Genomic DNA, 23,994 nt, shown 5'->3' with positions numbered 1-23,994 from the left:
CGTGCGCCACCGATCGACGGAACCGTGACTGAGGCCGGCCGGAGCCCGCCGCCGCGCGTCCGGGTCGGTGTCACCACGCGTTCCCGCTGAATGGCGCAGGGTCCGAACGCAGCGGCCGCCCGCCGTGCCGCGCGCGGAAGGCACGCGTGGGGTGGCTGCATCTGGCGGCAGGTGCGCGCGGCGGGCTCGGCTCCCTCCTCCTCCTCCTCCTCCTCCTCCTCGTCCTTCGCCCGCGGACGATGCCCCGTCGAACGGGGCTTCCAGACAGGGATGGTTGGATCCATCTCGCGTAGTGCGAGCGTGCCAGGGGCCGTAGGTGCTTGGCTGCGGCTGGCTCCGGCGTTACTCGTGGCCCGTGACGGCGGGGGCGTGTCGTGGCTTCACAGGCGTCGGCGCGGTTCGTCGCCGTGCGTGCGTGCCAGGGTAACACGCGAACCGGATGGTAATCCTTGGTACGGCGCGCCGTTCCTGATTTCCTGTCAAATCCTATAGGCGGATCTGTTTCCGTGGGCGGCCGGTGCCCGGCCGTCCGTGTCAGCAGATGGATCGCCTATCGCTATAGTCAAGCTAAGCGTAGCTCAGTTACTAGCCATGCAAGTTTGTGTAGAATTTGTTAGAAAGTGGAAAAGTGGAATGATGTAATAGAATGGGATGATCTTATTGATGTACTTTTTACATATTTATATAAGCTCAAGAGGTATGGGATGACGGAAGGGACATGGCCCCTTCACCAAGTTGGTGTCTCCCTAATTAGTAACTAATCCATGTGATAATCACATGTTTAATTAATTACATAATTAAGGTAATTGATCACTAACGTCACTAATCCATATGATAATCACATGTTTAATTAATTACATAATTAAGATAATTGATCACTAATTCTAGTGATTCACAACACTCCCCCTTATCAATTGTTTCATGTGATCTTGTAAACGTTGTTCGTGTAACTCTTTAAAAAATCCTATGGAAAAAATATAAGGAGTAGTGTAGATATGTCATAGGAAAAACTCCTTTAAAACCCTTTAGGGAAAATATAGGAGAAAATGTTATATGACATATATGATCGCTTTGGAATGCATATTGCCTCATTAAAAACATATATATGAGAAAATCTTGATAGGAAAAACTTAAGAGGAAAAGAGTGCAATATTCATAATCAGAAGATTATGTATAACTTATATCAAGGAATGACTCCCCCGATGCTTGCAAATTTTTGAGTCGTCTCATACATGTTCCAAAAACATATTTATGGAATAATGATGTTAGTAAGCACTTTGTGAATAAATCTACAAGATTATCACATGATTTGGTTTACAAGATTTCTATCTCTTCTTTTTTCTGTAATTCGTGAGGATAGAATAATTTAGGAGCAATATATTTTGTGATATTGCTCTTTATATAGCCTGTATTCATTTGTGCTATACAAGCAGAATTATCTTCATAGATAATTGTAGGATTCGTGATCGAACCCATACCACATGACTGTTGTATGTGATTAATCATTCTGCGAAACCATACACATTCACGTGAAGCTTCAAATAATGTAATTATTTCAGAATAATTTGTGGATGTGGCTACAAGAGTCTGTTTTGATGACTTCCATGATATAGCTGTTCCACCATGTAAAAATGCAAGTTCCACCATGTAAAAATAAAAATCCTGTTTGAGATATGACATTATGAGGATCAGATAAATAGCTAGCATCTGTATATCTAATTATAGTTTTATCTTGGTCAAATTTATAAAATAATCCAAGATCTATCGTGCCTTGGAGATATTGGAAGATATTTTTAACTCCCGCCCAATGGCATTTTGTTGGAGCAGCGCTATATCTAGCTAGTAAGTTTATCGCAAATGCAACGCCAGGCCTTATGCAATTTGTGATATACATTAGCGCTCCAACGGCACTGAGATATGGAACTTCTGGTCCCAATAACTCTTCATCTTCATCATTTGGTCTGAATTAATCTTTATCTGTATCGAGAGATCGAACAATGATAGATGTTTTGGATGGATATGATTCATCCGTAATGAATTTCTGCAGAATTTTTTGGATATATGCAGACTAATGTATTAAAATCCCTGTTGAGAGATGCTCAAGCTGTAAGCCTAAGCAAAATTTGGTTTGACCTAAATCTTTCATTTCAAATTCCGTCTTAAGATAGTTGTGTGCTTCATTATATCTTGTGTATTGCTAATGATATTGAGATCATCAACTGAGGGATAAGGGTACCCACAGGTCCCCACCGACCAGGATACTAGCCAGCCTGACACGTGACCTCCACCCAACCATGGCGTGCGGAGCAAGGCATGAAGACGCGTGAAGCACAAGCTCAGAGGCTAGGTGAACAGATTCCGCCAAGATATCGTGGGACTCATGTTGTAAACCGACTCAGATTGATTTCCTTGTAACAACCGACTAGGATTATATCCTATCCGACTTGTAACTCTAGGTTGTCAGCCTATATAAGGTGGCTAGGGACACCCTCCAAGGGTAGTGAAGCCAACGCAACTCATACCAGTAATACAATCCACCAGAACACAAGATGTAGGGTATTACTCTCTGGAAGTCCGAACCTGTCTAAACCTTGCGCCTCTGTGTTACCATTCGAGCTTACGATCTCCCCCGCCTACAAATCTACCACCTGAGCACCCCTAGTGGACTATCGATCACTAAATCCGACAGTTGAAGTGCTAGGTAGAGGTGATCATGAGATCCTCCTAAGCGAGGCAGTCATCAACAATGTCTCCTAGAAGATCAGGTGAGTCGTTCCTAACCTCATGGTTAGATCGACATGCTATTTCGAGTTCTTAAATCGCAGCTTGGTTTTGTTTTTCGAGTTGACGCCTTGTCATCGTTACCCGCATCTAAGATTCTCCATCAACGCCGACCTACATCAATGTTCGGCTGAGTCTGTCTACGTCGAGCGGTAGCGGCAGTGCAAGACTCTGAACTGGCCCTAGCTATTGACTAACGCTTGGAGGAAGTCGTTGCGTGCGGCCGTTTGTTGGTATACGCTAGAACCTGCGGTGGCCGGTACAAGGATCCGGGCCCACGGATTCAGCGTCGCCATCTCTCCCTGGAACATGAGCGCTGATCAACATCTTGCGGAGTCCAGACTCCAACATCGTGTAAAACAGGGAACGGTTTCCCCTTCCTTTTTATTATTTAATCTATATTTGTTTACTAGTACTCGATCCTCAGGACCTTGCCCTTCCTCAAAGGTTATTACCAGTGGAGGTACGTCTTCGACAGTTAGAGACTTCTTAACGGCACGCTTCCCAGCGACGGTCCGTTTCTTCCTTGGTGGTGGAGCCAACGCAGCCTTCATATCATCTTCAGCTGTGCACTTCGACGATCTGGAGGATGACCTAGCCTTGTGAGATCATCGGGCCTTGAGTGCAAAGTCCTTCGCAGCTTCAGAATCAGAGCTGCTAAAGGACTCAATTTCTTCTTCTTCCTCCTCCACAACTTCACTCACACTCGCTACCGTATGAATGCGAGGAGCAGCTTCAATGTGTTTTGATTCGGGAGGAGGAGGAGTTAAAAGTGTATATCTTCCTGCACAAGCAGACAAGTTAGTACATCAAAATTTGCCAAAAATGAATACTCAGGGGTTGTTGCCACGTGTACTTATAGTTCTTGGTAGGTTGGCGGTGTAGAACTCTCGCACAATCGTCAGGATTTTTCCCGCATTCTTGAAGAGATGCCTCAATCGCGCCATGACCTCATCCACACTAAGTTCTTCTGGAGACATCCTGGACGGGTCATTGACACCTGAGTAGTCATAGCCCTAGGTGCACCGCAGTTGCAAGGGTTGAACTTGCCGCTTCATGAAACTAAAGGCTACCCCAACTCTTGTTAGCCCTTCTTGCTTGAGTTTGGCTATCGTGTCCAGGAGCTTGGGTAGTTGCAGGCAGTCTCCGTGGCTTGACTCGTCCAGCCACCTGTTATTCCAAGTCGGGCGATAGCCTGTCATCTTAGGGACCTTGGGATCGTGGTTGCCGATGTATAACCACTTCTCTTTCCATCCAGAATGTGAGTCTACGAGCTCATAATCCAAGTACATGCCCCAGAGCTTCTCACTCATCTGAATTCCAGCCCCGCCGACTAGTTCGGTGTGCTGCATCTTGGGCTGACGTGGAAAAACTTACGGAAAAGCTGGAAATAGTGCTGGATCCCCAAGAAAGCCTCGCACAAATGTACAGAGATTACGACGTGCAGAATGACATTGGGGTTGAGGTGTACAAACTCCAACTTGTAGTGATCAAGCAAACCTCGGAAGAAGTCAGAAACAGGCAAAGCCAGGCCACATTCGATGAAATGCGAGATGCTTACCGTCTTCTCCAGGTACTCCTCCATTGGCCAAGGGCTGCTAAAGGCAGGCCTCCAATTGATGACGTCTTTTTCTTGGAGAAGGTTGGCTGCCACCAGCACCTTAATGTCTTCCTCCTTCAGCGACGATCGCTTCCACGCGCATGCTGGAGTTGGCGGCGCAGTTTGGTCCGTCTTTTCATACTTAGGGGGCAGCAATTGGATCTCCTTCTTCTTGTCCACCTTCTTCTTCCCGCCTTCCACCGCCTTGGCTGCAGCTGCTTTTTCCCCATCCTTGTTTCCACGAGGGTCTTCCTTCGCATACGCTTGGGGGCTAAGTGGTGAGGGTGGCGGTGCTAGCGCTCAAGGATTGGGTAGCGGCGGCCCTAGGGATTCAGTGCAGAAGTTGAGAGTAGATGGCAAAGGTAAAATGGAAGGGATGTTTTCCTTCGTTATTTATAAACGCAGCGCAGTAATAGCAGCAGGAATAAAGGAATATTCAGGTTTTAATGGACCCAAAGAATTCGCACCTGATTACCAGTTACCAGTATTTTCAAAAGAGATAAGGTTACTGTTGATGGATGGTCATGTTGACCAAAGGTTGACCCTTATATCCACCAAGCTAGTCGTGTAACGGCTCGGTGGCGGTGTGCCACGTGCCCATCGGCTAAAAAGTTTTTCCTCTAGGTTCTAAGGGATAAGAGATGCAAATTACAGATTGACCCTCAGCCTAATTCTTTGATTCAACCTAAGGCTCGGGGGCTACTCCATATGGAGTGCGACTTTCATCGCACGTCCATAAAAAAAATTCGAGATTGAAGATTCAAGATCAAGTTAAATGAGGCTTGAACACATTCTAGCCGCATGGCAGTGCTCGGGTACATTTGAAGACTCAAACACGATGAAGTACTCTAAGAGCACCAAAACTGGTCGGTGAGGTCTACAAAAGTACTCAGACTGTTGTATTTGACTAAAAAGTACCCGAAGCTTGTCGTACATATATCTATGGGCCCACCATAAGGTTTGGATAGTTCTAGATATAGGGCTGGATACCGAGACGTGTCTGACATGGAGGCTACAGTGCAGGATGATGTAGTCTACATGGAAAGACAGGAACTAGTCGAGGATTGGAAAAACTACTCGTAGCAATTAGAGTAGGACTCACCTAGTCAAATCTGACTAGTATTCTTGTAAAAATCTGACTAGTATTCTTGTAAACAACCGACCTGTAACCCTGCCTCTAGCAATATAAGGCGAGGCAGGGATCCTCTCCAAAGCAATTCAATTCAACCAACACATAGGACGTAGCGTGTTTCTGCCCCCAGCAATATAAGGTGAGGCAGGGATCTCCTCCAAAGAAATTTAATCCAACCAACACACAGGACGTAGGGTGTTACGCAATCTAGCGACCCGAACCTGTCTAAATCATGTGTCTGTGTTTACCTTTGAATTCCTAATCTTAGCGAGTCCCACTAACCAAACACTACCTCAGGCACCCCCTCGATAGGTTACCGGATCTAAACACCGATAGGAACTGCGTGTGGCCGTCGGTGCCTGGCGTGGTGTAGGTTGTGAAGGGCCAGGCCGCTAGCTTGGGCTTTTGTGGTGGAGCACGGTGAGGACTGCGCCAACGAGGTGACCAGCGTCCCCATTTAGTGAAGCCACGACGTCCACGGTCACCATGGAAGCGGCGACCACGTCAACCACGGCGTCCTGTAGGACGGTGACCATGACGTGCAAAGAAGTGACGGCCCTTGCTGTTGAAGCAAATCCTGGGGCCTCGTTCAGGGATCCATCGCCGGCCACCATGAAGAGGAATGGTAAGGAAACAAATCTTCCAGAGCAATGAAATGAAATGTAAGTCTCCAGAAGCCATCTTACCCAGTGATGGTGAGGCCCTCTAGCCTCTGTCCTTCTTCTTGCGCTCAATGTAGAACGAAAGTGGCTGAGAACGTGTTAGAAAGTGGAAAAGTGGAATGATGTAATGGAATGACATGATCTCATTGATGTACTATTTACATATTTATACAAGTCCAAGGAGCATGGGGGTGATAGTTCGGAAGGGTTTGTCCCTTCACGAAGTGACCCTTTCACCAAAAGGTGTCTCCCTAATTAGTAACTGCTAATGACATCACTAATCCATGTGATAATCACGTGTTTAATTAATTACATAATTAAAGTAATTGATCACTAATTCTAGTGATTCACAACAGAATTTATGGAATTTCATATGTTTGTGTGAAAAAGATTTCAGCTAGCTACGAACACCTTTATCTCTTACTTAGTGCGCACTTATTCCAGTGAAGGCAACGTGACGTCGACGTGCATTTCTAATAGTCGCTCACCCTCGGCAAATGGATGAAATTCTCGATGGTTTACACAATTACACGAGCTTGATATAAACCGTCTCCACAAGATCCAAGAGCAAGCAGTCGCAGTTTTTGGGCCTAAGGTGGTGACTAGCGATAGCTGTAGCTCAGGTATGCATGCACCCAACTTCAATGGTGTGAGTTTTGCAATACTCTCTCCGATTTCAAATACATGTCCTTTGTGACATTGTCATGGTCTATGAGATGAAGCTTCGTACAATAATTTTATACAAAAAATAAAACAATTGAAAGTAAGGTAATTAATTAATTTAAACTACTTTTTTGTGTTGAATGTAATAACATATCTTACACAATCAATTCTTTTAATATTGATGGCTAAAGTAGAAAAAGTTTGTCCACGAAAAAACCTAAAACAACATGTATTTTGAATAGAGGGGGTAACAATCAATAAGTAAAAACACTATGGTTTTCCTTATTTAGCGAGAACAAGGAATCTTTCTTATGGTGATCCGATCATTTGGATGACTAAAATCAACATTTTTTAGTTGATGGATGTCTGTCATCGTTTCGCAAACTGGATGGTTTATCAATCCTATTTATTTGGACTTCCTACTACCTTCTGGACGCTGGAAGTCCAAACAAACAGCTGGCTTGCGAGCTGAGCTTCTTGAAAGCAAGAAGCTCAAGAAAGCCAAGATTGCACGGGAAGCTCGAAAGCTCGGATACATGTGCTTCCCACAGCTTTCACACCAACTTCGTTGTAATTTTGCCACCAAGTTCGCGAATCGTTATTTTCTTTTCCTCGGAACCGTTCGTGGCCGCCCGTCGCTCCCATCCCTCCCGCCATTGTGCGCCTCCCATCCCTCCCGCCGCACCCTCCAAATCTCGCCTGGAGCTGCTAGCCAAGGGCCACCGCCGGCATGCCGCCGTTCCCTGCTCGTCCCCGCCAGCAATTCTCCCCCTCTCCGTTGGTTCCCCCAACGCATCTTCGAGATCCAGTGCCCCTGCTCCAAGCCAGCGCGGCTGCTCCGGGCTGGCGAGGTGCCCCTGCTGTAGGCTGGCGACCCTATCAGAGCCACCTTCCCCCTCCCATCTGGCGACCCTGCTCTAGATCCAGACCGGGCCGACCACTGCAGAGGTAAAGAGAAGGCTGGGAGGTCGTGTGGAGGAGCGCAGGGACAAGCGCGAGCTCGGCCATGGGGGAACTCAGGTGCACGGTTGCGGGGGCGAGCTCATCGGCGGGAATGCACGGGCGCCGGGGCAAAAGGTGAGAGATTGAAGAAGTTGAAGATGAAGAAAGATGCGGTTGACAGGTGGATCCCAATGGACAGACTACCCACCTCACCATCCAAAAAGTTGCCAAACGACCTAAGCTTTTGGAGAAGCTAGCTCTTAGTAGGGATGAAAACGGTCAGAACAGTCGGGGAAATGTCTTAACCATTCCCACTCCTGTATTTTTTAGCCGGGAACGGAAGCGGGAACGGGAAAGTCGGACGGGAAAATGAATCCGATATTACGGGATATCGGGAACGGAATATTTTGATCGGGAACGTGTCGATTACGATCGGGAAGCGGTAACACAAAACGGGAACATCGATATATGTAACCACTTCAAACAGTGAGATCGATGCAACAATAGCAACCATGCATAATCCATATGCAAACAAATGAACAATCAAACACTAAACAAGCAAGTAGATGAACAATCAAACACTAATCCGGCAGCCACTAGCCCAGCACTCCACGTCTCCACCAGGCAAGCCAATAGGCAACAGAACACAAGTTCACATCAGAACACCAGGCAACAGAGGTGGCAGGACCCCAATCGGCGGCGTCATTGGTCCGATGGTCCGGCGGCGGGGGCAGAGGGGCCGGCGGAAGGGTCGAGGCGGAGGTGGGGCGTCAGGGGTATGGCCGGCTGGGGGCGGTGGCAAGAACGTGGCTGCGGCTCGCGGGAGCCTAGAGGCGGCGCGCCGGTGCCTGGAGCAGCAGAGGTGGCAGAACCCCTAGTCGGCGGCGTCATTGGTCCGCTGGAGGTCGGGCCTGCTGGGAGTGGCGGGGGCCGGCGGTGGGGTGGGAAGAGGACGGCTGGCGCCTGGCGAGGCGGAGGCCGGAGGCCTCGAGGACGCACAACGGAACGAGGCGGAGGCAGGACGCCGAGAGTCAGGCCGGCTGGGGGTGGCGTCGGCTGGGGCCGACCAGGGGCAGCGCTCGCAGACTCGCAGTCGCAGAGAGGACTGAGGAGGCGGCGGCATGGCACAAATGGGACGGATGGGAGTCGCCGAGTCAGGGCTAGGGTTTGGCCGCTGGTTTTGTTCGACTGGGACGAACGGGAGTCGCGGACGGACGGGAGGTGGGCTGGGCCTGTGGCGCGGCCGCGCGGGAGGTTTCGTGGGCTACATGTTGTCGTGGGCTGAATATGAGGTTTTGGTGTATAAAATACGGGAATACCGCCGGTATTATTCCCGACTGAATATAGGAACCGTGAATACGGTCGAGAAAACTCCTTTCGTGATTTCGTTCCTATTCCTGCTGACAATTCTCGGATTTTTTTCTCATTTCCTATTTTTCCTGTAAAACGGTATGCGATCGGTTAATACAGTATACGGTATCAGTCGGGACGGGAATTTCCCGTACCGTTTTCATCCCTAGGTCTCGAAAAGCCACCCTTTTAGGAGTAAAAGGCAAAAAATCAGCTTTCCAAGAAGCCAAAGCTCAATGGGACCTTATTTTCCCTTTCACTAGTGGTTTTCTTTCTCCTAGAGAAAAAAAACTCTCAACACTAGGAAGGCCCATATGTTAAACACTTAAACTTGCTTATGCCGTGACATCTCTAAGCACGAAATGGAGAAAGTCCAATTTTGAAGAGCCATGTCGCATACTCGCCTTACACCTATCGACCAAATCAAGTCATACTTTGAGTCGCTTAAAAAGTTTGAGTAGGTGTGAAAAGTGAAATATTATTCCTCAATTTAGCCATGAGGGTTTGCTCTATATTTCCTTTTCAAATTCAATTAAATTGAAAATATACATTTGAGATTGACCCATTATCCACCGTAAAAAACAATGCCCTGCCAAGAACCGGGCCATGGGCCAATGGCCATTGGCTCAGTTCAGCCCATCGACGCAGAACAGTCAGCATGCCAACCAGTTAGTCAAGCACACCCCAGCCAGGTCCCACAACCCCCGGCCCCACCAGCCTCAAGAGGAAAACCCCGATGCATAGGCGCCAAAGGCTTCAATCCCGCCCTCCCGCCATTTCCCTCGCCCGCCAAAACGATCCCTCGCCCGCCCAGATCGCAGCTATTTCTCCCTCCCCGCCAAAATGCCAAAATCGCATCCCACAGTCCCGCCCCGCGCCCCCGCTCCCCGCGCCGATCCCCCACGGACGCGCCGGCGACCATGGACATGTCGGCGATCGCCGCGCGCCTCGGCCTCTCGGAGTCCCGCCCCGTCGTCCGCAAGGCCGGCGAGCTCCGCCGCCTCTGCGACGTCAACTTCGACTCCTCCGTCCTCGGCATCGTAAGCCTATTCCCGAGCTCCCGTCCTTCACCCGCCTGTGCGGATCCGTCTCTGACCTCTGTGCTTTGCAGGGGGAGGTTTGCAAAGCCATCATCTGCCTGGAGATTGCCGCGTCCAAGTGAGTTTCGGTTTGCTGGTCAACTGTTCGATGAAATGCCCGCGTAGGGAACCTTTTATTAGATTCTTATGTGACCCGTGTTATTTTGTTTGTTGATTGCGCAGGTTCCAGGTGATATTTGACCGAGCGGAGGCTGTGCGTATGAGCGGTATGTCTGAGAAGGCATACATCAGATCGTTCAATGCGCTGCAGAATGGTCTCGGCGTCAAGTATGCTTCTTTTCGCTTCTGTTTCGCTGGTCGATGCGTCCAATCGTGACCCGTGATTAATATAGTGAATTTTGCTCTTGTAGGACAACGTTGGATGTGCGCGAGTTGGGCATCCAGTTTGGCTGTGTCAGGCTGATACCTTTTGTTCAGAAGGGATTATCACTGTAAGTTCCGTCTCTCCTAGCAATTTTGATTGCACTTACATGTTGAGTTGATTGTCAGAACCTCAACTCTAACTCTACTACCAGAATTCCCAAAATTCTTAGGAACGTCCCTGTCATTTGACTCCGAATTTATCTTAAATCGCCATGAGTTGTAGACAATGTCATTATGAACTTGAACTATCCTCGAGTTTGTAAAGGGTGAGATGCCAAGTGATGCTGCAGTGTTATACTGACTACTATGTATTGAATTTATCTGCTTCAGTTACAAGGAGCGCTTCCTTGCTGCTTTGCCACCTTCTCGGCGGGCAAGCACTGACTTTGGTCGGCCGGTATTTACTGCAGCAGCATTCTATCTATGTGCGAAGAGGCACAAGGTGATTAACAGTGTACTTTGTTCTTCTGTGACGCAATAGACGATTTGACTTTTGTAGTACTGAATCTTTCCTTGTTTTTCTGTAGCTCAAAGTTGACAAACTAAAGCTGATAGATCTATGTGGTACATCCAGCACCGAGTTTACAACGGTAATATATTTTATTCATATCTTCTTTGTATGTGTGTGCATATCTGCACTGTGCATCTGTGCTATGTGGTCACTTGGAACTGTATATAATACAAATGCTCTTTTCTGACTGAGTTCTGATTGCAGGTTTCAACATCAATGGCAGACCTGTGCTTTGATGTTTTTGGGATAGCCAAGGAGAAGAAGGATCCGAAGTCCATCAAAGGGAATAGAGGTACCTATATATACTAACTCATAATCCATTCCTTACATCACTAAGCTATTTATTCACTCTACATATCTGAAAGTGCACGCCGCAAAGTATGTAGTTTTCCTGGGAGTTTTGTACATCTTTGTAATGCTGAGCTCCTCCATTAAACTTCTACATTTTGTTCTGGTTGTAGAACTGTTGGATGTTCTGCCAAGCAAAAGGAAACATGAGGATGACAGTGATTCATCTGACGAGTCCTCAGAGGATGACCAAGATGAACTAGACGTATGTACCTGATTACTGCTGATTGCATGTGAATTCTCGATCGCACTTTTTTTTTTCTTACTGAAATGCGTCATGAAGCTATTACTGAGGAGTAATGAACAAATGACTGCCGAAGTTTAGCCTATCTATCTTTTGAATTGTATGCCATGGGGCACAACATGATACATTGAGACACCTTGCCTTATGAAAAATGATCTTGCGTATAAGTTATAATTTACTAGCCATCCTGTTTGAACTCTCAGTGTAAGTTCACTACTATCATAGTTTCTTATACTTGTCTTGCCTGCATGAAATGTAGGCTGCAGCCTCTTAGAATGAATATATAATCCTGGTTTTAGCAGGCAAATAATTTCAGTCATCAATAGATGCCCTGGCTGAGTCAAATGCAATCAAATAGGAGGTTTATCTACATGCTAGGTGGCTGAAGTCTGAAATGCCAAAAGACACGTAAAATCAGTACTACGTTCAGTCCTTTCTTATGTATAACAATGCCTGAACTCATGGTAGTTTTTTTCAAGTTTAAGGAAGCTTTTATGCTTCTTTCTCCATCTGCTGTACTAGTACCTAACGAGATGCAGCATTGAACTGAATATAATCCTCCGATGTTTTGATGTGTTAAAGCATGGTCTAGTTTGCATCCACAACCGTTTACCTGCTGAAATTACTTCTGTGATGTTTATATGGATTTTAAAAAAAAGAATTTATACAAATTATTTTATTTGAAGAAAATTTTCCTGTTAGCCTCTTACGCCTGTTCATTGAAGGACCCCTGTCTGATTACTCTGTCGCTCTCATGCCAGTTACCAACTCACAAGAGGCGCAAGAAGATGGAGAAGCAAGCATACAATGAGTGGAAGTCGTCAGTTCTTTCCTCCAACAAGCAAACAAAACCAGGTTAGTGCTTTCAACTGCTCCACATCCCTCTCTAGTCAGTGAATCTTATCCTAGTCACCTGTCTGACGAATTTAATCCTTCCATTTTGTCTTCAGACCCTGCCAAGCCCAGGAGGCAAGCTCAGCTTAACTTCAAGAAGCCTGCAGACATCACCTTAGAAGTACCTTCAGCAGCCAACTAGACGAATCTGAACTCTCCTTACAAGAATGGAATTGAGAAGGAGAAGTTTCTTCTTAATGCAAAAAGGGACATCTTTGTTTTCATGTCATCTTTGTTGCATAACTTATCCATGGAAAATTTTACCGGGAAACATCCTGGTGTAAATGGACATGTTCAATTGTTCATATAGTACAGTACATGAGAAGTGTCTTTGGTTCCTGATTACCCCTTGCTTAGTTGCTTGGTCCTCTAGCTGCCGTCAGCCCAATTAGCGCATCCGACAGCCTGACGCACTGGTGTTAGGTGGCGACCATTAGTCCGAGTGACGAGTGAGCATCAAGATGACTAGATTATAGTGTTCAATACTAGTAAAATATGTGATGATACCAAAATATCTCTGAAATGGTCAAGGAACTTAGTCATCCAGATTGAAAAAGTACAAGGAAAAGTGCTTGTGACGCTCGTTGCGTTTAACCTAATGCAGGCTATTTGTACTTTAGCCTAAGCTGCAGTACTTTTATTTTGTATAATCGTGATCTGCTGGTTTCGGAGAGATGGGCATCGCATCGGAGAAGGGCGGATGGCCCTTGGTGCTGGGTGTGGCCGTGTGCGTCTGGGCGCGTGGCTGCCTCCTGGCTGGGGCTGGTTCCATGGAGTCTTCGGCGGAGGCCGCAGGCGCAGGCAAAGGGGCACGGCGACACGCGGGCGGGGGCCGCAGGGCACGAGCCATCCTGTGGGTGCCGGCTAAACTACCGTCCCGGCCCAACGGCGCCGCCTGGGCGCGTGTGCCCACCACGCGTCCCCGACTTTCCCTGCGGGATCCGACCCCGCAGGCTCACCAACCCGTTGAATCGAAAACGGCTTGATCAGAAGGATCGATGGTTTGTTTGGACTGTTGGACTATTCGAATTCTTTTTTTTCTTTTTTTTTGAATCGGAGTACTCGAATTCCTCAGAACGAGGATGACTGGAATTAATTTGGGCGCCGTCACTTTGCACGCTGTTTATATTTTTCTTAATCATTTCCAACCTCATCAAACAAAACCTTTTCCAATTGGCATACACGTGTACTAATCTTAAACCAAACACTTGCTCACTAATTAAGCCATTTTTTTTTGTCCAGGAAAGAAGGGAGGCGTGGCACTGACGGGCACATGCGCTGGTGGTGGCGACGTGCCGACGTCACGTCGTCCTGGCTCCACGCAGGAGCACGCGCCAGGGCGGAGAACGCCCGGGGTGGCGGGGGGAGGTGGGTGCCTCCCACACGCCCCCCTTGTGTCGCCGTCTAGCCCACCGGATCCCCCCCCTACCCTTTCCACCCTCACGCGGGCCACACCACGCCGTGGCCCCACGGATCAGCGAGCCAGACATCGCATTCCCCGGGCTCTCCTCGGCCCCGCCCCGTCGAGGAGATCGACGACTCGGCGTGGGACCCGCCCTCGTCCCCTTTCTTCTTCTTGTTCCCTGCCCCCCTTTCTCTTCTCGCGCAATCGAAGAAGCAGACGGCGGAGCAGAGCCGAGCCCTCGAATCCTGCCGCGTCGCGTCGCATCGCCCTGTCCCATCCTGGACTCGATCCGAGGTACTTTTTGGGAAGGTGAGGAATTTTTTCCCCAACCCGTTGTCCCCCCCCCCTCGGTGTTGGTTGACGAACAAGCTGTTGGTATGCGGTTAGGGTGTGGGGAACTGATGCGGAGCTCTTGCGCAGGAAGGTTATCGAATCAAGTCTCTCGATCACCATGGTGCCCAGAGATAGGGCGCATGGCGCCGCCGCGGCCCCGACGGAGAAGCTCGTTCAAGGGTGAGCCCTCGGCGACTGATCAGAAAAGGAAACAGACACATTTTGTAGTTCCTCTTTCGAGTTTGATCGCGGTAGGTCGTTAGGTGTCGTTCGGAAGTGAACTAGCTATACATCAATCCTCACTCCTTAGTCCTAGGCTTTGTCGTTCGGTAGTGTTTCACTTGTCCATGGGCAAATCTAGAACTAATCATGGGCGAATCTAGAACTAATCATGTGTAACAAATTGGTTTAAACCTCTTTTTTAGTATACAATGATAATTGATACATAGTTTTCTCCTGCGTGTACCGAGTAAAAAGGAGGCTTCATGAGAAATTTGAGCCAAACACAGATATGGAAATTTATCGACACACTTAGCCGTGTATACTCTGCACCTGACCTGTATACTAGTGGGAACAAATGTGGAGATTTTTTACTGGATAGTCAGTAATTTCTCTTATGTTGAGTTTGTGGATAATGGAGATCCAGAGCGGTTTAGGTTTGTTATATTCTTGGAGCATGACTTGTGATTTAGCAAACTTCTACTACTACATCTTGAACGGTTCCCTTCCCTACAAAAAATGTACCAATCTGCTATAAGCCATGTGACACGATCTAGTGTTGATGTTGAACATTTGACAGGCCTATCTTGAACAAGTGCGAAAAGAAGGCTCCCAAGAAAGTGCATAAATCTGAGAGGGAGAAACGAAAGCGGGACAAGCAGAATGATCTCTTTGGTGAGCTTGGAAATATGCTAGGTATGTATTTTGTTACAAACTGAATCTGCAATTTATCATTCCTAGCTGCACGGCATTTAAGTGTTTGCTTTTTAACTTTGAATAATACATGGTGTATTTTTTGTGGAGTGTCATTTTGTTTGTCATATCACTTGCAGATTAATTTAGCTTACAGGTCAGTTAGAGACAAACCTGTGTGTGGTTGCTATTTGTTGGTCATGGCTAGTGAAATTGTGTGCTTGAAGGTAGAGTTTTGGATTGCAAGTTTCAGAGTTGAGTGTCATTACATATGTGAAGGACTGTAGGGGGAAAAATATGTTTACATGGTCATTGGTTAATCTGGACTGATAATCCAACCTACACTTAACGTTTCTAGACAGAAAATTTGCACCAAGTGATCCATGTGTCTACGACTATTGATTGTTTGTCTCAACTCTATAATTACTCATTTTTTAAAAGTTACATTCATATTCTTCCTAAGCAATGTTTGTCATCTCTTTTCAGAACCTGATAGGCAGAACAACGGGAAGGCATGCATATTGAGCGACACTACTCGAATACTTAAGGATCTACTTTCACAAGTAGAATCTCTTCGACAGGAGAATGGTGCACTGAAGAATGAATCTCGTTATGTAAGTACGGGTGTATGGTCTTCTCATTTCAGAAATCCCACATGCGTAGCATGTGACTTGGGGGATATTGGTTAAATTCATTGTGAAAGTTTGATTAATCTGATGATCTCTATGTAGTATTTTATGAACAAGAAAGTCCGGATTTTGTTTTGCTATGTCCAGAATTTGCTACCCTAGGGGCCCAGTTTCATTAATGTAAAATTGAATTAAGGCTGGGTAATACTTTCAGAATATATTAGCAAATAATTCATGCCATTGTTACCACTTGAAAAAACTTGCTATGTCTTTGCCACTGATTCAATATGTGCTTCCTTCATGTTACAAAACAGGTTGCATTGGAGAGAAATGAACTACTGGATGAAAACAACATGATCCGCACTGAAATCTCGGAACTGCAAAATGAGCTGAGGATGCACATGGAAGGCAACCCTATCTGGAGTCATGATGTGACAAGGTCAAATCGTACAGTGCCTCATCCCGCAACCACGGTATTTGCACTGCAACATTTGTCGCATCCAGCAGTCACTACAACAATGGCACCCCCTCTGCAACAGCTAGCAGTCCTTGATCAATCTTATACTGCCCCAGCAGTCAGTACAACAATGGCACCCCCTCTGCAACAGCTAGCAGTCCTTGATCAATCTTATACTGCCCCAGCAGTCAGTACAACAATGGCACCCCCTCTGCAACAGCTAGCAGTCCTTGATCAATCTTATACTGCCCCACGGCGGGAGCTACAGCTCTTCCCTGAAGCTGCATCCACTGAAGATACTGAACCACCACAAGACCAGGGGATCTCTAATCATGTGATGCGGCCGCAGGCAAGATACCCAACAACAATGGCCACTTTGCCTGTACATGTATATCCAATCCTTCCTAGAATGGAAGATGAGCAATGTAGCAGTGGCACTACTGGTAGTGGAGAGGAAGGTGGTGTAGGCAACCATTAACAGCTTAAGTACAGAATGAGAGATCTGGTCAAAACCTGAGAAGTTTCTTAGTTGTATCTTGCTATAGCTAGTGTGCTAAAGAAAATTATACGTCTCTGTGCCTCCGTGTGTAAATATCATTTTACTCTGTATCAGCTGAACTTACTCGTCAACTAGTTACTTTGATGGGAGCAATCTATCTTTTTTAGTCTGTTGTGTCAGGCCAAAGTTCAAAGAGTAAATACCAGATAATAGAAAACATGTTAATCACTTTCTATGTATCTGTAGTTCTGTACATGCATTTAATGGATAGCTCTGAACAAAAAACCTTCTGATGTTACCACTGTTAATTACACAAGTACATTTTCCTCAGTGGGAATGCCACTTTGAGTTGAGTTGGTTGTTGCTTTAGTTCAACAAATCCTGGATACACTAGTAGGACACAACAATGGAGGTGCAGCCTGCTTCCTTCTGCTCCACTGAGATTTTTTGAGCTTCTAAATCCCTCAACCGAGCTATCTCGTCCCACCTGCCTTCCGATGCGTACGTGTTCGACAGCTGAATGACATCCGACGGATGGTAGTGGCCCATGGCATCCAACTGCGCCTGCACCATCCTCCCCAGCTTTACGTTGCCATGGACTCTACAGGCTGCAAGCAACGTTCTCCAACCCGTAGCATCACCCCGGGATGCCATGCTTCGTATGAGCTCATAAGCTTCGTCTAGCCGCCCTGCCCTTCCCAGGAGATCAATGACACATCCGTAGTGCTCAGGGCTGGGAGACAAACCGTGATGGCGCACCATGCGTTCCAGGAACTCTTTACCTTCCTGCACCAACCCGCCATGGCTACAAGTGTTCAGCAGCGCGAGGAAGGTGACCTCGTTAGGAGCCACACCATCTTCCTCCATCCTGCAGAACAGGGAGATAGCAGCACCTGGCTGTCCATTGACTCCGAATCCCATTATCATCGCTGTCCATGCCTTCACATCCCTATCACGCATTTCATCGAAGACTGCAGCTGCCTCGTTGGGGCACCCGCACTTGAAGTACATATCCATAAGCGCAGTCCCAAGCGCAGTGTCAAGCTCAAGCCGTGCCTCCTGAGCAAGCTCATGGACGCGGCAACCAGCTGGCAATGCCCCTGAAGCTCCACACGCAGAGAGCACACCCACAAGCGTCCCTGAACTTGGTCTCATTCCGGACTGCCACATCCTTTCAACCAAGTCCATTGCATCATGAATTCGCCCAGCCTTTGCATAGCCATCCACCATACAGTTATACAGCACCAAGTCCCGTCTGGTTGTCTCTTGAAATACCTTGCCTGCACAATCAACACTTCCCTCCCTCACATACATCCTCACAATTGCTGCCGCAACCTTCACATCACTGCAGAGGCCCGCCTTGACGCAGAAGCCATGAACTGACTCCCCTCGCCAGCCACCCCCAATCAAGTTGATCACAGCAGTAAGGCTGACATCCATGCCAGACCATCTCATCGCGGTAAACATCTCCACCGCTGTGCCCACATCCTCTGCCCTGACATAGCCCCCGATCACCGTGTTCCAAGAAATGGCGTCCTTCTCTTTCATTTCATCGAACACTCTCCGCGCATCCGCCATGCCCCCACAGTTGCAGTAAAAATGGCACAGCACGTTCCGCAGGCTCACAACGTCCAGGAACCCGTACCGTAGCACGAGCGCGTGGAGCTGTTTGCCAATGGATGCTGCCTCGGCGTCATCGGGGACTTTCGCGCAGAGCGCGAGCAGCGGCTGGAACGCGAACTCATCGAGGACCGGGAGGCGCGCCCGCGCGAAGGCAAGGATGGAGAGGGACGCGGCGAGGGATGCCGCGGAGGGGCACGTGGAGAGCGCGCGGAGCAGGGCGGTGTGGTGGAAGAGCGTGGGCCGCGGGACGGCGGTGAAGAGGGAGAGCGCGTAGGGGAGCGGCGCGAGCGGGGAGGCGAGGAGCCTGGCGGTGGGGAAGGCGTTGTGCGGGAAGTGGGAGGACTTGAGCATCAGGGCGTGGAGCTGGAGCAGGTGCCCCGGCCTCGTCGCCGACTTGAGCAGCGCCGTCAGCGGCTTCCCCGGCGGCATCGCTCGGTTGGACGAGCGGCGCTCGAGTTCGCGGCGGAGGCGTTTCGTCGTTTGACCAGTTCGGCCCGCCCGAGCAAGTCGCCGTGGGCCGGATTCATGGTGCCCATCTAGCAAAAGTAGCCCATCTCTGAATAAGTGAACAGACAGACGCAAGCAATTCAAGCCCGGCCCACCTAATCAAAGCTAGGGTTTACCTCCCTTATAAGATCTCGTCTCCCACCCCCGCGCCTCCATCTCTCCCCACACCTCCTCCGGCGGCGGCGAGCTCGACGACCAACCGCGCCTACCTGCCGCGGCAGCCATGGTGCACGTCAGCTTCTACCGCAACTGTAAGATCCCCTCCTCCGCTGCATGATCCCCTTCTCCACTGCATTGTAAGCGTGCTGCCTTGTAACTTGCGAGAAACGCTGCTGCCTAGATCGATCCAGTTCGTGCTGATGTTCCCATGAGGAGCATCTAGTAGTGTTGTGTTCTGGAAAAGGGAAATGCTCTGCCTTTGTTCCCAGTGCTAGTAGGTTCTGAATAACACCATATGTAGTATAAGATGGTGAGCATGTTTTTCATATACACGCCCTGGTAGCAATTCAGGCGCTAGAGTATAAGCTTTTGGTTTTGGTGATTTCGGTTCTGTGAATATGTCGGGCATGCATTTGGTTTGAAATATGTGGCCTGATTGGTTGGCTGCACCAAGCTCCAGCCAGTCTCCACGGATGCAACATGTAGCTGATTGGTTGCCTGACACCGTGGTCAGCCTGGCTCTGCGCATGCAAAACCCACCACCGAGCCAGGCTCCTGGGAACGCAGATAAGGTCCGTTTCACCGGGGTCTGGCTCGATGGATGCGGGTGGCTACCGGCTAATGAGCGTATTAAGCAAGTGATTAGTGTATATTAAGGGATATTAATATTTTTTAAAGGTGATTTAAGTTTTAATGAGGTAAACTAAGAACTTTTAAAATATGCTTACACACGATAAATATCATGATGATATTTGTTTATAATATTTTATCTCATGCGAGATGTACTTGTGCGGGCAACCAAACAACTTCTGTCCATGGCCTGTCCGGATGAATGCAGGCAACCAATCAAACTCATATTGCATCCGTTGAGCCTGAGCAGCGGGAGCCTGGCTTAAGGATACGAGCCAGGCTAGGCTAACCAGGAAACCAACCAGACCCATGTATACCGGGATCAAACCGTGTTGGATAATAATTCAGAGGAAACACCAAGCCTTATTTTTCAGTTGCAGTTTTGGTTTTTCCTCACCCTAACACTGATTATGAACATGATCCAAGGCATTTAGCTGTGCTTTGCTTGCTGTAAACTTTATGGGACTATAAATTTATTACTGTGTATACTATTTGTTACAGGTTCCACTGTTTTTAGTTATATCTGGAAGCTAATTTTCCCAATGCCATAAGTAACTAATGATGTTGTGACTTGTTGCAGATGGGAAGACCTTCAAGAAGCCAAGGCGTCCGTACGAGAAGGAGCGCCTTGATGCTGAGCTGAAGCTGGTGGGTGAGTACGGCCTGAGGTGCAAGCGTGAGCTGTGGCGTGTGCAGTATGCCCTGAGCCGTATCAGAAATGCAGCCAGGGAGCTGCTCACCCTGGATGAGAAGAACCCCCGCCGTATCTTTGAGGGTGAGGCGCTCCTCCGCCGCATGAACCGCTATGGTCTCCTTGGTGAGGGTCAGAACAAGCTCGATTACGTGCTTGCCCTCACTGTTGAGAACTTCCTCCAGCGCCGCCTCCAGACCATTGTCTTTAAGAATGGCATGGCCAAGTCCATCCACCACGCCCGTGTCCTGATCAGGCAGCGCCACATCAGGTTTGTATCCACTTATGCATCAAAATCTACAGTTTTTTCATAAAATGCTCATAGGGAGTTGAATTGGTAACTGTGAGCATAAGCATTTCCTATGTTTTGTTTGTATATATGACTGTTGTTCCTTAGAATTGTTGTATTTGGATGCCATATATGAAAATAATGGTTGGGTGCTATTATGTTCATACTGAATTTGCAATGCCCTTTTCTTCTCACAATTGGTATTGTTTGCTTCTACTGGTTATATATTAACTGTAATGATAAAGTTGATCTTTGATGGGCCATATGATGAAAAACCATGTGCAATTCTCACGACGGTCGTCTGAGACACTTTGTGTGTAATGTTGCAGTCATATTTCTCTGATGCCCCTTGACAAATTCAATACTTTTTTTTGTTACCATGAGGAATAGTTTTGTGTGACTGTTGCCTTTTCTATATGGTTCATTTTATTGCAGTGTAATCCTGGTGACATGACTCTAAATTTTTTAGTGTGTTTCAGTAATGGTTTCTACTGCCTTTTGTCCTGCATTGCTTATATTTTAATGTAGTTTCTGAGTTAAGGGTATAATATTTTTTTGTTCAAAATTCATGGTAAGTCATCTGGATCACAGTTGCATAGATTGACATTTAGTTTTTAAATCAGTGTTTTTGGTGTAAGTTGTTTTATACCTTCTCATTTCTGCCATGCTATTAGTAATATTTATCTTTATATTTTCTGTGGCACAATGAGGAGCCAATTTTGCTAATGTATCTCTGAGGCCAGAAGGTCAATGACTCTTATGTCCTTTTCATTCTGAGTGCCCTATTGGATGTTCAATTAATATGTTTCTGTTTCTCTTGGGTTCTTTCAATGTTTGATTGTCGTCAAATTTCTGTTGGATTTTCTTTTTAATTCATTCATCCTTTTTGCCATTTTCAAACCTGGAAGCAACAATGTTATCTCTGTTTCCCATGGTTAGTGCTACATTTCATTGTTTGCCTGAGTCTGCTAAAATTGAGTTCTTTCCATACAGCTGCTTTAGCATAATGTGAGGTTTTGTAACATGTATCACTTTAGAGTATTATACTCCGTTGATAATGAACTTTGATGACAAATGTTTTTCATTTGTCATGGCAATCCATACTTTATAAATCCTTGCCGCAGTCCAGTAAATTTGGCAATTGGGTTCATTGAGCAACTGTGATTGACATTCATTTTGTCCCGTTGTACTAACCTTGTATGTTCACAGGGTGGGGAGGCAGCTCGTCAACATTCCGTCATTCATGGTCAGGGTTGAATCCGAGAAGCACATCGACTTCTCCCTCACCAGCCCTCTGGGTGGCGGCCCTGCTGGAAGAGTGAAGAGAAAGAACCAGAATAAGGCCACTGGCGGTGGTGGTGACGGCGAGGAGGATGAAGAGTAAGAGCTGCATAGGATTTTGCGACAGCAATTGGTTGAAATGTGAAATGAACCTTGTTGGAATCCTTAGGTGTTATTCCTGAGTTTTGGTGGTCTTGAATTCAGAATCCGGCTATGGTAGACAATTTTGTGATCAACTGACGCTTTAATTTCAAGCCTTGCATGTTTCGGACCTCATCAAATGTATGTTATGCGTGGCTATTTTCTCGTTTGGCCTCTGGGGGAGTCTAGGCCAGCCGACTCGCTGGTTGAAGTTCTGGATCATATCGGTTGCCAATGCCAATTGTACATTTTTTTAAATGCATGAACGTAAAAGCCTTTTTGTTTCACGAGTACCCGAATTTGTTGCCGTGTTGAGCACTATAATTTGCCTCCGTGCGCTGCCACTTATTTCGCACTTTAACAAGGGAGGTTTATTTCTGTATCCGTTTCCATGGAGATTGGGAGCAGAAATAAACCTAATCCGTTTCCATGGAGCTTTGGAGCAGAAATAAACCTCCCTTGTTAAAAGTTTCAGTATGCAAAGCTAGCAAAGCAAACTCTGAGATTTTTGCAAGGTTATAAAGTCCGAACTGGAGGGATGCTTATACCAACGAAACTTCAAACTTACAGTTGAACATGCATTTTTTCCACTTTGGGTTTCTAATTTGAAAAATCCGTTCTTGTGTGCAAAAAGGGCATGAGAAGGCCAGCACTGCGTGCTCCTAATAATTCCTAAAGATGCAAGTCACGTTAAAGGGCATGAGAAGGCCAGCACGAACGTTGGAAGGCCGCCGGCGTATATGTCCCCGGCCGATCGATCCGAACGACTCGTATCCACGCGTGATCCACTCGAACGCCCTTGTCGTAGTAGTAGACGAGGCGGCCGTCCATCCAGAGGTGGCCGTCGGCTCCCACCGCCGGCCCGTACACCCGCGAGCCCCAGGACGGCATGAACCGCGTCGTGCCCGGCGCGCCCCTGAGTGGAAGCTGGTAAGGCTCGCCAGGAAAGTGCCGGAACGAGAACAGCGGCCGGAGCGGCCGCGGCCGGAACAGCCCCGCCGAGGTCTCCGCCTGCCGGCGGAGCGCGACCGCGACGCTGGCGGCTGGCCTCGTCCCTGAAGACGACCATCGCCTTCTGCATGAGGTCGCAGACGGCGACCGCCGCGTCGGCGTGCACGTCGCCGGGCTCCCGGAAGAACCCGAGGCAGTATCCCAGCACGCAGCGGCTGTGGAGGCCCGACGGGTCCCCGGAGAGCTGGCTCGCGACGGGGGCCAGGAGGCTGCGCGCGATGGTCGCCGTCTCGACGACGTCGCCGTACAGCTGGCGGAGGTTCGCTAGGGTGACCGTTGCTGCTGCTGCTGCTGGAATCGGATGTTTCCCTCTTCACTTCTAATACACGATCGATCGGTGTGGCGAGACGAGAAGAACCAGCCGTTGGACGAGGAAGGAAGAAGAGCGCGCTGCGGCGCATTCGGACAACGGAGCCCGTTAACTCCCTTCCGGAGTTTGCTCTTGCTCCGAAAGGTTTCGTGGTAACTCATGGGCCGGACTCGTCACTTCGCCTGTAGTTTCGTTGTTCATGAGTTTCTGTGCTCTTGAATTCAGAATCTGGCTGTGGTAGACAATTTTGTGATCCACTGACACTCATGTTTAATTTCAAGCGTTGGCATGTTTCTGACCTCACCAAACCTATGTTCAATTTCTGGACCTCACCGAACATCGGAATTTTTGGTTCAATTCCGCGGAGGAGCAATGGAGGGAATTCCGAACCTGGTTAAAGCTCTTCAAACTATATAAAGAATTAAGATATCTTCCACTTTCAAGATGAGAGGAAAAAATAGATTCAGGCTCTGATGTGGCAGAACTTCGTCAGTATTCTTAATGAAAGCTTGTCAGCTCAAAATTGT

The 23,994-nt window shown here is 47.8% G+C and overlaps 4 protein-coding genes and 2 non-coding genes across 9 annotated transcripts; 5 read left to right on the top strand and 1 right to left on the bottom strand.

Moving 5' to 3' along the window:
• Positions 1–9,978: 9,978 nt before the first annotated feature.
• Positions 9,979–12,935, top strand: LOC117843468 (origin of replication complex subunit 6). Its single transcript, XM_034724055.2, has 10 exons — positions 9,979–10,170; positions 10,242–10,288; positions 10,393–10,497; positions 10,581–10,661; positions 10,924–11,035; positions 11,121–11,183; positions 11,309–11,396; positions 11,566–11,657; positions 12,458–12,551; positions 12,647–12,935. Exons 1-10 carry the CDS (start codon positions 10,051–10,053, stop codon positions 12,730–12,732), a joined length of 888 nt encoding a protein of 295 aa, XP_034579946.1. The 5' UTR covers positions 9,979–10,050; the 3' UTR covers positions 12,733–12,935.
• Positions 12,936–14,147: 1,212 nt separating this feature from the next.
• On the top strand, positions 14,148–16,991 carry LOC117843466 (transcription factor BHLH062). 4 transcript variants are annotated; one of them, XM_034724054.2, is made up of 5 exons: positions 14,148–14,304; positions 14,383–14,508; positions 15,128–15,243; positions 15,727–15,854; positions 16,184–16,991. In XM_034724054.2, the coding sequence occupies exons 2-5, from the start codon at positions 14,447–14,449 to the stop codon at positions 16,802–16,804; spliced, it is 927 nt and encodes a 308-aa protein (XP_034579945.1). In that variant the 5' UTR covers positions 14,148–14,304; positions 14,383–14,446; the 3' UTR covers positions 16,805–16,991. The 4 variants fall into 4 exon arrangements, with proteins under 4 accessions (XP_034579945.1, XP_034579943.1, XP_034579944.1 ...); XM_034724052.2 differs by having other exon boundaries at positions 14,170–14,304; positions 14,416–14,508; XM_034724053.2 differs by having other exon boundaries at positions 14,174–14,304; positions 14,420–14,508.
• Positions 16,992–17,025: 34 nt separating this feature from the next.
• On the bottom strand, positions 17,026–19,017 carry LOC117844488 (pentatricopeptide repeat-containing protein At1g26900, mitochondrial). The gene has a single exon (XM_034725184.2). It carries the CDS (start codon positions 18,875–18,877, stop codon positions 17,216–17,218), a length of 1,662 nt encoding a protein of 553 aa, XP_034581075.1. The 5' UTR covers positions 18,878–19,017; the 3' UTR covers positions 17,026–17,215.
• Positions 19,018–19,053: 36 nt separating this feature from the next.
• On the top strand, positions 19,054–22,312 carry LOC117843469 (small ribosomal subunit protein uS4y). Its single transcript, XM_034724056.2, has 3 exons — positions 19,054–19,206; positions 20,325–20,706; positions 21,934–22,312. Exons 1-3 carry the CDS (start codon positions 19,179–19,181, stop codon positions 22,106–22,108), a joined length of 585 nt encoding a protein of 194 aa, XP_034579947.1. The 5' UTR covers positions 19,054–19,178; the 3' UTR covers positions 22,109–22,312.
• LOC117846656 (small nucleolar RNA Z161/Z228) lies at positions 20,982–21,072 on the top strand. The gene has a single exon (XR_004638384.1). It is a non-coding gene; the product is annotated as a small nucleolar RNA Z161/Z228 (small nucleolar RNA).
• LOC117846657 (small nucleolar RNA Z162) lies at positions 21,421–21,508 on the top strand. The gene has a single exon (XR_004638385.1). It is a non-coding gene; the product is annotated as a small nucleolar RNA Z162 (small nucleolar RNA).
• Positions 22,313–23,994: the final 1,682 nt, after the last annotated feature.

Source organism: Setaria viridis, chromosome 2, assembly GCF_005286985.2.
Source record: "Setaria viridis chromosome 2, Setaria_viridis_v4.0, whole genome shotgun sequence".
NCBI classification, from domain to species: domain Eukaryota; kingdom Viridiplantae; phylum Streptophyta; class Magnoliopsida; order Poales; family Poaceae; genus Setaria; species Setaria viridis.
Note: the sequence above shows the minus strand (reverse complement) of the source record. Positions and strands in the feature narration are given on the sequence as shown.

Coding starts and splice junctions, on each gene's coding strand:
- LOC117843466 (XM_034724054.2), top strand. CDS start 14,447: ATGGTGCCCAGAGATAGGGCGCATGGCGCCGCCGCGGCCCCGACGGAG. Junction 14,509..15,127: donor ACGGAGAAGCTCGTTCAAGG/GTGAGCCCTCGG, acceptor AACATTTGACAG/GCCTATCTTGAACAAGTGCG. Junction 15,244..15,726: donor TGAGCTTGGAAATATGCTAG/GTATGTATTTTG, acceptor ATCTCTTTTCAG/AACCTGATAGGCAGAACAAC.
- LOC117843469 (XM_034724056.2), top strand. CDS start 19,179: ATGGTGCACGTCAGCTTCTACCGCAACT. Junction 19,207..20,324: donor CGTCAGCTTCTACCGCAACT/GTAAGATCCCCT, acceptor GACTTGTTGCAG/ATGGGAAGACCTTCAAGAAG. Junction 20,707..21,933: donor ATCAGGCAGCGCCACATCAG/GTTTGTATCCAC, acceptor GTATGTTCACAG/GGTGGGGAGGCAGCTCGTCA.
- LOC117843468 (XM_034724055.2), top strand. CDS start 10,051: ATGGACATGTCGGCGATCGCCGCGCGCCTCGGCCTCTCGGAGTCCCGC. Junction 10,662..10,923: donor GTTCAGAAGGGATTATCACT/GTAAGTTCCGTC, acceptor TATCTGCTTCAG/TTACAAGGAGCGCTTCCTTG. Junction 12,552..12,646: donor CAACAAGCAAACAAAACCAG/GTTAGTGCTTTC, acceptor TTTTGTCTTCAG/ACCCTGCCAAGCCCAGGAGG.
- LOC117844488 (XM_034725184.2), bottom strand. CDS start 18,877: ATGCCGCCGGGGAAGCCGCTGACGGCGCTGCTCAAGTCGGCGACGAGG.